Source organism: Capricornis sumatraensis, chromosome 11 (assembly GCF_032405125.1).
Source record: "Capricornis sumatraensis isolate serow.1 chromosome 11, serow.2, whole genome shotgun sequence".
NCBI lineage: Eukaryota > Metazoa > Chordata > Mammalia > Artiodactyla > Bovidae > Capricornis > Capricornis sumatraensis.
In genome coordinates this window covers 49,963,425-49,978,085 of record NC_091079.1, presented here as the reverse complement: position 1 = coordinate 49,978,085, position 14,661 = coordinate 49,963,425, and the positions used below count along the sequence as shown (strand labels likewise).

The 14,661-nt window shown below is 36.2% G+C and overlaps 1 protein-coding gene across 2 annotated transcripts in view; it reads left to right on the top strand.

The window, feature by feature from the left end:
• MYBL1 (MYB proto-oncogene like 1) overlaps positions 1-14,661 on the top strand; it is a 34,945-nt gene extending 20,284 nt beyond the window's left edge. The window contains exons 9-16 of one of the 2 annotated variants that reach the window (XM_068983738.1): positions 3,935-4,168; positions 5,397-5,765; positions 8,127-8,269; positions 8,693-8,807; positions 12,342-12,458; positions 12,547-12,651; positions 13,093-13,272; positions 14,533-14,661. In XM_068983738.1, the coding sequence (XP_068839839.1) occupies positions 3,935-4,168; positions 5,397-5,765; positions 8,127-8,269; positions 8,693-8,807; positions 12,342-12,458; positions 12,547-12,651; positions 13,093-13,272; positions 14,533-14,661 (1,392 nt within the window). The remainder of the gene's footprint in view (positions 1-3,934; positions 4,169-5,396; positions 5,766-8,126; positions 8,270-8,692; positions 8,808-12,341; positions 12,459-12,546; positions 12,652-13,092; positions 13,273-14,532) is intronic. The other variant, XM_068983739.1, reaches the window with a different exon arrangement.

The window sequence follows — 14,661 nt, the reverse complement described above, 5'->3', positions numbered from 1 at the left end:
CTAGCTAAGTTAAACAGGCTGTGTTAGGAAGAAAAAACATTTGTATTTAAATGACAGTTTTGAAAGTTTAATATCCTGGGATTTTTTTACATTTAGGAAAGTGTTTTTCTTGATCTGGGGCAGAGTCAGGGGACAATATATTTAGAGTGACTGGGGACTAATACAAAATTACTAAATAGAATAACCTCAGGGCTTGAAATAGTATTATGAGGCAACTGGTGATGTCTTTAAATCATTTCAGATGGTATTAATAAAAATGAAATTTGTTACTTGTAGTAAATGAGATGAATACCATGGGAAAAGTAATTTTTGTTTTGCAACTACAAATACCATGGGCAAACAGGAATACCTGAAGTATACTTAATTTCAGTTTTATTAAGAAACTGCAAATAAATAACCATGATTAGAGGGCCCACATTTATAGATAATATATTCAGGTTTAAGCACATTTAAAATTTTTGATAATAGTGTAATTTTGTAATTTAATAGGAAAATACAATTAAAAGAATTGCTATTTTGCATTAAAAAGGAAGAAAGTTACTAATTATTTTTTTTTTCAAACTTGCTATCTAAAATCCACTGTTATAAAGATCTGGTTGTATAAGGAGATAGGCAATTTTAGAGGGAAATTGCTGCATCCAGTATAACAGAATCTATATTCATATAAAGTATTCTAGACAATTATGTGGTAATAATGATTGCCATTTTTCTGAGTATTCATTATATTCCACTCTTGTAGATGTGCTAGATGTATTCCTGGTAATCCTTGTATTAACTCTGCAAATTAATTGCTAGGTATTCAGAATCAGATGTATGTGATTACAAAAAAATTTATGGTTTTGCCAGTGGGCCCTAGTAAGCTCCCTCTTTGAATCTTTTTCCTGCCTGAAAACTAAGTTGACATGTATATGGTTTGGAAGTTATCTCCAAAAAGTGATTGTAAACTCAGAAAGTGGCTACACTAGTGAAATAAGATTGCTTTAATTTCTTTTATTTATAGGACTCTTTAAAATAGATGGAACTTGTTTTGAAACAGTCTTGGAAAGTTATTTTTTCACCTTAACTTGAGACTTAACATTTTGCTATTGTAAATATGTACTACATTCTAGTGATTTTTAATTTTAATAGTAACAGGTACTGTTTCTTGAGTGCTTCCAATGGACTGAGCAATATGTTCTCTAAGATATGGTAGCTATTCAGTTCAGTTCAGTTCAGTCGCTCAGTCGTGTCCGACTCTTTGCGACACCATGAATCGCAGCACGCCAGGCCTCCCTGCCCATCACCAACTCCCAGAGTTCACTCAGACTCAAGTCCATCAAGTCAGTGATGCCATCCAGCTATCTCATCCTCTGGCGTACCCTTTTCCTCCTGCCCACAATCCCTCCCAGCATCAGTCTTTTCCAATGAGTCAACTCTTTGCATGAGGTGGCCAAAGTACTGGAGTTTCAGCTTTAGCATCATTCCTTCCAAAGAAATCCCAGGGCTGATCTCCTTCAGAATGGACTGGTTGGATCTCCTTGCAGTCCAAGGGACTCTCAAGAGTCTTCTCCAACACCACAGTTCAAAAGCATCAATTCTTTGGCGCTCAGCCTTCTTCACAGTCCAACTCTCACATCCATACATGACCACTGGAAAAACCATAGCCTTGACTAGACGGACCTTTGTCGGCAAAGTAATGTCTCTGCTTTTGAATATGCTGTCTAGGTTGGTCATAACTTTTCTTCCAAGGAGTAAGTGTCTTTTAATTTCATGGCTGCAGTCACCATCTGCAGTGATTTTGGAGCCCCCAAAATAGAGTCTGACGCTGTTTCCACTATTTGCCCATCTATTTGCCATGAAGTGATGGGACCGGATGCCATGATCTTCATTTTCTGAATGTTGAGCTTTAAGCCAACTTTTTCACTCTCCACTTTCACTTTCCTCAAGAGGCTCTTTAGTTCTTCTTTGCTTTCTGCCATAAGGGTGGTGTCATCTGCATATCTGAGGTTATTGATATTTCTCCCAGCAGTCTTGATTCCAGCTTGGGCTTCTTCCAGCCCAGCGTTTCTCATGATGTACTCTGCATATAAGTTAAATAAGCAGGGTGACAATATACAGCCTTGACGGACTCATTTTCCTATTTGTAACCAGTCTGTTGTTCCATGTCCAGTTCTAACTGTTGCTTCCTGACCTGCATATGGGTTTCTCAAGAGGCAGGTCAGGTGGTCTGGTATTCCCATCTCTTTCAGAATTTTCCACACTTTATTGTGATCCACACAGTCAAAGGCTTTGGCATAGTCAATAAAGCAGAAATAGATGTTTTTCTGGAACTCTCTTGCTTCTTCCATGATCCAGTGGATGTTGGCAATTTGATCTCTGGTTCCTCTGCCTTTTCTAAAACCAGCTTGAACATCAGGAAGTTCATGGTTCACACATTGCTGAAGCCTGGCTTGGAGAATTTTGAGCATTACTTTACTAGCGTGTGAGATGAGTGCAATTGTGCAGTAGTTTGAGCATTCTTTGGCATTGCCTTTTTTGGGGATTGGAATAAAAACTGACCTTTTCCAGTCCTATGGCCACTGCTGAGTTTTCCAAACTTGCTGGCATATTGAGTTGCAGCACTTTCACAGCATCATCTTTCAGGATTTGAAATAGCTCAACTGGAATTCCATCACATCCACTAGCTTTGTTCGTAGTGATGCTTCAGCCACATTTAATTCAAAATTTTAAAATTCAGCTCCTCAGTTGCACTAGCCACATTGTTGTTGCTCTTATGGCTGGTGGCACCCATGTTGAGCAGCCTCCAGTGTAGAACATTTTCATCACCGCAGAGGGTTCTTTGGACCATACTCTACACTTTACATCCTGTTGCTTCTTGTTTTTTTCCTATTTTTTTGAGATATAATTAAGTATAGCTCTGTATAAGCTTAATGTGTACAGCATCATGATTTTACTTACATATTGTTAAGTTTAGTGAACATTCGTTGTCTAATATAGATAACCAAAAGAAAAGAAAAAGGAAAAAAACCTTTTTTTTCCTAATGATGGAAGCTCTTAGAATCTGCCATTCTTAACAGTTCTCAGATTATGTATTGTTTCTTAACCATGGGTCTTCAAGATCTCACTTCTTGTTTTTTGTTATGAGACACTAGAAAACTAGGCTCTAAGGATAAGTAAATTGGCCAGTGTACATCTCTAGCAAGATCAGGAAAAATGGCACAGTCCCTGAATTCAAAGGATTTACTTTGCAGTGGGGAAACAGTATGATAAAGTAAGTCACACAGTTTTATGGGAGTTCATAGAAGATTGAGATTTAGGTAGTCAGAAGGGTTCCCGGAAGAATTCCTATTTGAGCTTAGTCTTGAAAGACAGACAGTGAATATATATTAGCAAAAGAGATGAACTTGGACATTATTATAAACAGAGCAGTTAATATTGTATAATAGGATGGAGTACTTCCCAGTATTTGAACTGTATCTTGAATGAGGAATAGGAATTTTTCCTGGTCAGTACTTTGAGCCTTCTAGATAAAGAGAATGCTCCCTTTTTCTAGGGTAAAAGACCAAAACTTACCGGGAGCTGCAGGTACTACAGTTGGGTTATTCCGTATTCCCTGGGAAGAGGGCTTGTGTTGGGAGATGAAGTTTGAAAAGTACAGAAAAGTCAGATTCTAGGAGTTTGGACCTTATTTTGTAGTATATACATACTAGTTTTATCTCACCATGACATTATAGGTTTAAAAAAAATGTGAGTTAGACAAAAGAAATATAGTCAACATGAGGTTTAATGAAAAAAGCTTTTGGGTCAATTTTAAGGAAAGATGGTATATTTGTTACTATATTTTTAGCTGAAATGTTGTAAAGGATGTTTTCCTAGAAAAACTCATACTTAAAATCCACATTTTTGCTTAGGTTGGGAATGACAAGTAATTTTCAAATTTCTTCTGTACTTTCAGCAACCTGGAAGCTTTTCTAGCTGGCCTGGTAGTTTCCTCATGGATGACAGCATGTCTAATACTCTAAATAGCCTCGAGGAGCACGCTAGTGAGTTTTACAGTATGGGTGAAAATCAGACTGTGTCTGCTCAGCAGAACTCACCTACAAAGTTCCTGGCCGTGGAGGCAAACGCTGTGCTGTCCTCTCTACAGACCATCCCAGAATTTGCAGAAACTCTTGAACTTATTGAATCTGTAAGTTTGAAATTGTGAAATTATCAAAAAGCTCAATTTTAGATTTATGGTTTCATATTCAGAAACAGTTTAATGGATACTCACCAATTTTATGTTGCACATTACCTTGTATGTCATGGTTAATTTTGTTCTGATATTTTGTGGTGTTTTTTGGCAAAAAATATATGTATTTACTTATTATACAAGTTGTATATTAGAGATAGTTGGAAAGTAGAGAAAATTAAAGAAGAAAATGAAAATCCTCCATAAATCTAGAGTTAATAATTTGATGTATTTCCTTTCAGGCTCTGTTCTATACATATAAAACATATGCATGTTTTTTTAAACTCAGATGTGCACTAATGCTTGTGAATTTTTTTCCCACATTATACCATGATCATGTCCCTATTTTCTTAACTTGTTTTTAAACTTGAATATAAATGGTTTGATGGTATTCTATCATATGAATGTAGCAAATTTTATTTACCCAATGTACTATTATTATTGGACATTTGTCTGGTATTGTTTTTTCAGTATTACAAATTATAGAATATGTGTAAAAAGCTTTGTGCAAAATCATGATTATGTCCTTAGGTTAAATTGAATTTTTGAATCACAGTGTGTGACCACTTTGAAGATACTCCATGTGTGTTTTTGTGTGTCAGTCACTTAGTCGTCTCTGACTCTGCGACCCCATGGACTGTAACCCTCCAGGCTCCTCTGTCCGTGGGATTCTCCAGGCCAGAATACTAGAATGGGTTACCATTTCGTTCTCCAGGGTATCTTCCCTACTCAGGGATCTGACCCAGGTCTCCTGCATTTCAGACAAATTCTTTATCATCTGAGCCACCAGGGAAGCCGTACATGTTACCAAATGATTATGCAGATGTAGAATAGAGAGTAAAGTTTTCTGATAGAATAGAATGTGGAATTTTATGACAAACTATACTGTTTTATGAAAATAATGTAATTTGTTCCTTTCATTTGAAGTACTTCGGTAATAAGCTTCAGCTACTGAATTAGATGAAGCGTTATTTTGAAATGTTCCAAATTGGAGTTGTAGTAAAACCATAATCTGTACCTCTCAGATGGTCTTGCTTAAAAAAAAAAGGATGAACCAAGGAAAGCCTATTTTGATAGATAAAAATGGGTAGTCAATTAACTCTGGAAATCATTATCCTATGTTCAAGACTAGATGTAACCAGGTTATAATATTAATAACTTTAGTTAGGAATTTAATCTGTTGCAGGATCCTGTAGCATGGAGTGATGTTACTAGCTTCGATCTTTCTGATGCTGCTGCTTCACCTGTCAAGTCCACGCCAGTTAAACTAATGCGAATTCAGCACAGCGAAGGCGCCATGGAATGTCAGTTTAACGTCAGTCTTGTACTCGAAGGGAAAAAAAACGGTTGTAATGGGGCAGACGGCGAGGCTGTTCCTTTAACCTCCCCAAGTGTGGCTAAGTTTAGCACTCCACCAACCATCCTCAGAAAGAAGAGAAGAATGCGAGTGGGCCAGTCCCCGGGCGGTGAGCTTGGCGACAGCTCATTCAACGACGGTGGTCACACAGCACTAAAACACACACCGGTGAAAACACTACCATTTTCTCCTTCACAGGTAGTTGTGTTGCTTCTGTTCATGTTTCCAACTGTTGGTGAGCTCGATTGAATTGGATCTTGGATATCCATACTAGCATCTAGTTCATTGCTTTAGTAACACATAAAAATGTATACTGTAATCAGATGTGTGAGAGTGCTGAGCTGGGATAAATCAGAAAAGTATCCCAGGAAGTGAAGTAGTTGCATTTTATCTTACAGTGTTTAGAGCTGAAAGGGATGTCTTAAATACATAGTTCCACATGTTTGTAGAACTCATCAGGAAGTAGGCCCAGAAAGGGAAAATGCCTTGCCCACAGTTATCTAATGGCAGAACTGAGACAGAGAGCCAGTTTCCTGACTGACTATTTAAGAAGTACCAGGTATATATTCCTAGACAACTGCTTCTTAGAAGAATTTCATGTGTCAGAAGGTCATCTAGGGATGTCAGGAATTAACCTGCTTTCTCCTGTAGTTATATTTTTGGGGAGCAGATACTTATATTGGGGCAAACTCTTTCTTTGATTTTATAATACTGTCTGTCTTAATGAACACCATATTCCAGGCTGTGTGCTAAACACTTTTCTTATAGTTTCTTAGTTAATGCTCTTGCAGAAAACCTCTGGAGGTAGTTAGAATGAAATTCAGAAGTTAAGCAACTTGTCCAAGGTCAGTAAGAAAGAGATGACGCTGGTATTTGTTTAAAGTGTATTGACGGAGGTGAAAAAGTTTTATGGAAGAAGAAGGAAGTTTAATGGCCAAGTAAACTTGGAGGCTGTTATATTGGAGGTATATTTTGATGCTGGGAAGATGAATATCTGGCAGTGACCACAAAGCCACTGTTTTCTCTGAAAATTTACCACCCCGCCCCCTGCCCCAGTGCACCCTCAGGAGTTGCAGAGTGTCCTGAGGAAAGTGAACCTGGGTTGAGCACACTAGCAGTTTTGTTTTTGGAGTTTTGCATGCCTGCAGTTTTTGTTGAGTAAATTCTAAGATGGAAAGTGGCTGAGAAGCTGAGGCATGATTATAAAAACCGTATGCTGTGCTGTGGTGTGCTAAGTCGCTTCAGTTGTGTCTGACTCTGTGCCCCGTGGACTGTAGTACACCAGGCTCCTCTGTCGATGGGATTCTCCAGGCAAGAATACTAGAGTGGGTTGCTGTTTCCTCCTCCAGGGGATCTTCCCAACCCAGGGATTGAACCCACATCTTCTGCATCCCCTGCATTGGCAGGCAGGTTCTTTACAACTGGAGCCACCTGGGAAGCCCATAAAGAAGGTATATTCCATAGCAAAGAGCTTGGATTTTATCCTGTGGCTTACAGGCATCAGAAATGATAGAGCTAGAACTCATTTCAGTTATAAGCAGCCTTAAAGCAGGTTTTACTTTTTCTTATGATTGCTTCTAATCTGTTGGCTACAAAAATAAATTAGTATTTTGCAATTGTATGTAAGTTAAAATCCAATGTGTAAATTGTGTCATTTGGAAAATAGACTCTGTGATACCAGTTTTGGCTGCTCAAAGGTTCTGAACTGTGTTCTAAATAGGCACATTTGCCAGACAGCTGTATTTCTTATTAGTTAAACTTATTCTGGGGCTTCCCTGGTAGCTCAGCTGGTAAAGAGTCTGCCTGCGATGCAGGAGATCCCAGTCCAATTCCTGGGCCGGGAAGATCCTCTGGAGAAGGGATAAGCTACCCACTCCAGTATTCTTGGGCTTTCCTGGTGGCTCAGACAGTAAAGCATCTGCTTGCTCATCTGCCCAGGGAGACCTGGGTTTGATCCCTGGGTTGGAAAGATCCCTGGAGAAGGGATAAGCTGCCCACTCCAGTATTCTTACCTGGAGAATCCCCATGGACAGAGGAGCCTGGCAGGCTATAGTCCATGGGGTCGCAAAGAGTCGGACACAACTGAGCGACTAAGCACAGCACACCACAAACTTACTCTGAGTTCTCTATGTTCTTATAGAAAGGAGCATTTAAGATCATTTATTAATAAAATCATAAAACTTTTTTTCAGTTATACCATTGTACAAAGCTTACCTTTAGCAAAGCAGCTAGTTATGGCTTCTATAGATTCTCATTTGATAAGATATACTGTTTGGAAATTTTTTATTGTGTTTTGTTACTTTTGGATTTTTGTTAAATAGCTATTTTTGGATTACCTGTTAGGTGTTAAACACTGTTCTAAGAGCTGGGGAAGCAGCAATGAACAAAACAAAATTTCCTGCTCTAGTGGAACTTTATTTTTATAGAGTGGAATGTAAATATATTATTATTGGTATCTTTTCCAGAAAGGAATGGAGAAATAACTTGAAAATTTAAACAGTTTGATATTTGTGTAGGATTTTTACATTTTAGAAATTGTCTCTACACTCTCTTTTTTAGTTTTTCAACACATGTCCTGGAAATGAACAAATTAATATAGAAAATCCTTCATTCACATCAACCCCTATTTGTGGGCAGAAGGTTCTCATTACAACTCCTCTTCATAAGGAAACAACCCCCAAAGATCAAAAGGAAAATGTAGGGTAAGTAGATACTAAGTAATTGTGTTGAAGAAAATGGGAAGCAGTTTCAAAAGTAGATTAACTTTTTGTCCATTTATATGTATATCATAATCCTTTTCCTATGAGATTTAGAATTTAAAAAAATCATAACCTTGAATTTTATCCCTAGGAGACTAGAAATCAGCTAAAGGTGGTATAGAAGTTTGATCTTAAGCAAATAACATTTTTAGTACTTATTTCTACATTAATCTTTTTTCTGTTTTAAGATGATTGGAATAAGAATAGTTTAGGCAGGCAAATTTTAAAAGTCTTGGAATATTTAAAGCATGTATATATAAAGCATGTATATATACCAGAAACATTCAGTGTGTGCTTTTATGATGGCTTTGTCTTCCTTAACTTACATGAAATCAAATTTTGACTATAATAAAAATATCTGGACAGGTTTAGAACACCTACTATTAGAAGATCCTTATTGGGTACCACACCAAGGACTCCTACTCCTTTTAAGAATGCGCTTGCTGCTCAGGAGAAAAAATATGGACCTCTTAAAATTGTGGTGTGTATACTCCTTTTATTTTTAAAAACGTTCCTAATATTAATAAGACAAATTTTGATTTTTTTATCCTTGATTTTTAACATTTAAAAAAGATGTTCAATGAACTGGATTAAAAAGACTTACCTCCTATACGTTTGAATTTGTGTTAATCTTTTTCCTTGTAAATAAACCCTTGCTTGGCTGGTTTTGAATTTACACTTTCTTTATGTCATCCAGAGAAAGCAAATCAAGTATCAGTAGAACTCATTTCTTAATACTAAAACCTACCTTTTAGTAGTTGCAGTAGCAGTTACCTACAGTATAATAAAATAATTTTAATATTTTGATATACATAAGCACTGGAGAAGGAAATGGCAACCTACACCAGTATTCTTGCTTGGGAAATCCCATGGACAGAGGAGCCTGGTGGGCTACACAGTCCATGGGGTCACAAGGAGTCGGACACGATTTAAACAACAAAATTACATAAGCACATTCCTAGTTATATTTATGAAACTGATCACGATACCTCTTTAAGGCTCAGTTTCCTCTTCTATTCAGTGGATATTACAAAACACCCCAGCAGGTTATTTATGAAGGTAGATAATAGAAATTAAGGGGCTGGTACTAGGATTCAAGTAGTATGTGCTTAGTTGCTGCTATTTTATTTTAATAATGATGGGTAACAGTAGTAGTACGTGAATAGAGGTGGCAAATCTTATAAGAATAGTTTAGGCAGGTACTTTCATATATATATTGTCAATGTTGAAGTACCTTAGGTGAGCCATGAGCATTCTGATTCTAGGCAGATATAGATTACTGACAAATTAGGTACATTAGAAATAAAATATGATTTTTAAAATGGCCATTTCTAGGGTACTTTAGTTATATAAATCAGTTAATAAATTCTGGTTTACTTGATCAATTTTCTACGAAAAAGCATGTATCGCACTCAAATGTTCTAGTCTTTTCCTTATTTTGAAATACTGTTTTAGAGGGTACATAATAGGATTGATCAGGTCTTTTTGCCACTTAGCTCCATATACTGCTATTAAAAAAAAAAACTTTAGTGTTCTCTAAACTTCTTAGTTTTTATGCATATACATAATAATAGTGGGATCACATTATGTACTTTTTGGTAACCTTTTTAAATTTATAAATTGCATTCATGTTTTTGTACTGTTCCATTGTATGGACTTACCTAGTTGATTTAACTAGTTTATTTCAGCGATTTTTTACTCATTGAAAAAAAACCCATTAATTTGACAAATACTGACTGAGTGCCTCCTGGGGTGCCAGCTGCTGGGCTAGTCTTTTGGGGATGTAATGTTAAACATATCAGGTGTGGTTCCTGCCTTTATAAGGGTGTAGGGCCTAATTGAGAATTCTAAAAATAAGCAATAATTTGAAAACATTTGAAAAATTCTGACAGTTCCTCAGGGTCATTTCGCCAACATATACTTTGAATCAAAATATTTATTTTAATAATAATGCACAAGAAATTAGGATTCAGGTATCTAAAGTCCCTATCAGTTTGTTCATGTTTGGGAAGAATTTATCCATTGCCAAAATAGGTTGTTTTCATAAAAAATTTAAGATAAAAGGAAAGTATAGGTTTTGCAAGTAAAATTTCTAAAATATCTGCAGGCTCATTTGCAGCAAGCTGACTTCATTCCTCCAGTTGTTTACTGAGCACCTGCTGTGTGCTAACCACTGAGATTTCTTTCATATCTTACTATGGATCAGATGTACTTCTTAGATTTTGGCTTTCTCGGACACTTGTATTCCTTTTTTTTTTTTTAAACTGAAGTATAATCAATTTACAATGTCAGGTTAATTTCTGATGTACAGCAAAGTGATTCAGTTACATATATATACATTCTTTTTCATATTCTTTTCCATTATGGTTTATTACAGGATATTGAATAATTTTATAGTCCCATGTGCTATATCTTGTTTTTTATCCTTTCTATATATAATAGTTTGCATCTGCCAACCCCAGATTCCTAGTCTTTCCCCCTCCAACCCCTCTTCCTCCATGGCAACCACAAGTCTGTTATCTTTGTGAGTCTGTTTCTGATTCATACATAAGCCCATTTGTGTCATATTTTAGATTCCATATGTAAGTGATATCATATGGTATTTCCCTTTCTCTGTCTGCTTTGACTTAGTATGATAATCTCTTGAGTCCATCAGTGTTCCTGTATACGATGTTTTCTTTCTTTTTTAATGGCTGAGTAGTATTCCATTATATATGCACCACATCTTAGGGCACTTGCATTCTTACAGGCGAAAGAACGGATTTCAGATTCCTTTTTAAGAACACATAACCTGTGTTCTTTGTGAAACGTAATCCTTAAAACAAGAGCTCTTAGAGCAACACAGAGAAATACTCACATAATTCCTGCATGTCTCAGGCTATAGATGAAAACACTTTAAACATTGTTTCCATTTAAAAATTTTTGTAAGTACTGTGAAATCTCGTTTATGTATGGATGCTATTCTCTCTAACTTTGTTGACTGGGAATGTAAGCTGCTGGTCATTACACGCTGCCAGTTTGTTCTTTGGTTTAGTGGAGCTTAGATTGCTTTTTTTTTTTAAACAGGTCTTGGTTATGGTAGATCTTAAGACCTATGGTAGGTCTTAATATAATTTACATTTTTTTCTGAATTATATAGTATGCTTAGTTATTTGAGGACTTCCCTGGTGGCTCAGATGGTAAAGAATCTGCCTGCAATGCTGGAGACCTGGGTTTGATCCCTGGGTTGGGAACATCCCCTGGAGAAGGGAACAGCTACCCACTCTAGTATTCTTTCCTGGAGAATTCTATGGACTTCATAGTTCACGGGATCTCAGAGAGTTGGACGTGACTGAGTGACTTTCTGTAGTTATTTGATAGAAAGATAAATGAATAATATTTTGAGACTATTTCATCATTCAGCCCACATTCAAGTTTTTTTTTTGTATTCTCCCTTCCCACACTCCAGTACACACATAGACAGCCACAGACACACATGCACACACGCATGCTTCCTGAACACCGACTCAGCTCTAAGCTTAAGGCTAGATGTGGAGAGATGTATACAGAAGAAAAAGCTCTTATACAGCTTACATATGTAGTGGTTAGACAAACATGCAAACTAGTAATTACACACTGTATAATAACTACAATAAAAATAGGATACGGAGAGCTACTGTCGCCCAAATTTATTCTGTGTTTGCTATTTTTATGTAAAAATAGGGAAGTAATCTCTTTTTTTTTAAATTCTGAAGCTCCTGATTGAAGCAGGAGCTATAATGGGTTCCCCCAAGGGAAGACTTTTATTTAGTGCCTTGCCATGAAGGAAGTGGCGCACTTCATTCAGTGCTTGCAATGTGTAGTATTATTTTTGCCATTCAATGGATTAGTTAATTTATTCAACTTATATGTCTATAGGGGCTGGGAGAAAATTATGCCAATAATGAAAAAGTATAAAAGTTGGGTTTCTATATATGGGGAGAAAAAAGGAAGTGCTATAAAAGGCTTTTTAAAACCCCTTTTAAAAATAATTTAGTCACAGCCACTTGCCTTCTTGGAAGAAGATATTCGGGAAGTTTTAAAAGAAGAAACTGGAAGAGACATATTCCTCAAAGAGGAAGATGAACCTGCTTACAAAAGCTGCAAGCAAGAGGTGATCTTTTAGTATTGTGTTGATAAAAGTCTTTATCATGTTCCAGTGACTTGGCCATAATGTCCCTATTGTAAATTATTCATTCTAGCATACCGCTTCTGTCAAGAAGGTCAGAAAATCACTAATCTTAGATAATTGGGAAAAAGAAGAACCAGGTACTCAACTGTTAAATGAAGACCTTTCAGACTTGCAGGTTTGTAAAGGATTTTCCTTATATTAAGATGGTTACTTTAAGCTCTAGTGGTTCTTGTGCTTTACTCATTGTGTGGTTAATTCATTAGAGATCATAGAGGGTTTCCATTGGTGGTGTTCAGCCTAATTCAGAGAGAAACAGTTAACTGTAGAGAATATTTCATTCACATCCTTGCTTTTTATATTTGTTTTTTGTTTTGAGAGAAGTTAGCTCTCTTATGATGTCAAAGAGTGGTAGTCCTCAAAGCTTGAAATTTCAATGTTTATCTTTGGTTCACCTTTTAAATATTTAATTTCGCTACATTGCTAGAAATTTCATCGGAGTGAAAGCTTCCTTGGAGGGACATGCACAGGATTTCCACTACCACTTACTCCTTAGTCCTTCTGTTCGTCTCCATTTTTGAATTAGTTATTTTATTTTCCTCTTTCTTTTTTCTCTTAGTCAGAAAATATATTTACAACATCTTTATTAATGATACCATTATTGGAAATACATGACAATAGGTGCAACTTGACTCCTGAAAAACAAGATATAAATTCAACCAACAAAACATATACACTTAATAAAAAGAAACCAAACCCTAACACTTCCAAAGTTGTCACATTGGAAAAGAATCTTCAGGTATGAATTTATAAATTTCTTTCAGTGACTTTTGTTGTTGTGTATTCAGTTATCACTTTGGACCTACTGATCACAAATCATACTTTTTCTTTTAAATTCAAAATTGACTATAATAGTAACTAGACATTCACCATTGTTTTGTCACTCAAACTAGATTTGGGTTTCTGAGAGACTCACTCATCAGGGCACATATAAAGTAAACACCTGGAATTACAACTGGGGACTCTCCTGGTGATTTCTTAAGCACTGTTTCATTCTTAAACTAAAAATACCTAAATCTACTTCTGGCACCTCTTCTTCTGTAATAAATAATTGTAGCCCAAATTGCAGCTTTTAAAGGGTAAGTGGTTGGAAGCAGTTTCAACTTGATTTTGTTGGTATAATGGTTTCCAGTGAACTTTCTGGCTCATAGTGGTAAAACAAAATGGTTTTTTTCAGATACTGTGCAGCCATTATGTCGCTGCAAATGAAAGCTGGAAAATTTTTTACTGTATCTTAAGAATTCAACCTAGAGAATTTGAGAGGTCACTGAGGAAAAAGTTCTCTTCTTTACGCCACAAAGGTTGCAGAACTAGCGTTCCTGACATTCAAGCATTCCTTGAAAACATCTTTGGCAGTCAGCTGTGTGGGGCCTCCTCTCCTTATTGAGCCGCTGCTCCTCACAGAGCCGTGCAGCACATTCTCTGAATCCATTTAGCGTGATCTGATTTACCAGTGTTTAACACAGAACTTTTCAGGAAAATTTATTTCATAGGAGGTCATACCTATACAGTAGTAACCTTGATAATAGAGGACAACAAATGTAAACTTGACTTTGTGTTATTTTTCTTAGTTTGCAAGACATAAAGCATTCTCGGTTCATTTTTTGACATTATATCCTCTTTAAATCTTTTGCAAAACTTTGAAGCAGTAAAGACTGATATTTCTGTGCTCAGACTGATTTTGTAAAGCAACTATATACTCCAATTTAAAAATAAACTGGAATTGATTTGAGGGGCAGCTATGGAAATAGAACTTTCAAACTGCCTTCACAGGCCTGTATATTGCTAAAACATTGACTAACAATTGATCATAAACATTTTAATATATGATTTTGAAACATCATTATTTAAAAAGAATCACAATGCCATTGTAAAAAACATTTTATAGTAATTATCAAATATCCAATCAATTAATTGATTTTTTAAAAGTCTTAATTGTGAAGTAGAATGGATAGTTTTCTTAGCAGTTTTCACATCACTATTAATATTTCCTTCCTAGTCAACTTGTGAATGGGAAACAGTGGTTTATGGGAAGACAGAAGACCAACTTATCATGACTGAACAAGCAAGAAGATATTTGAGTACTTACACAGCTACAGGCAGCACTTCAAGAGCTCTCATACTGTGA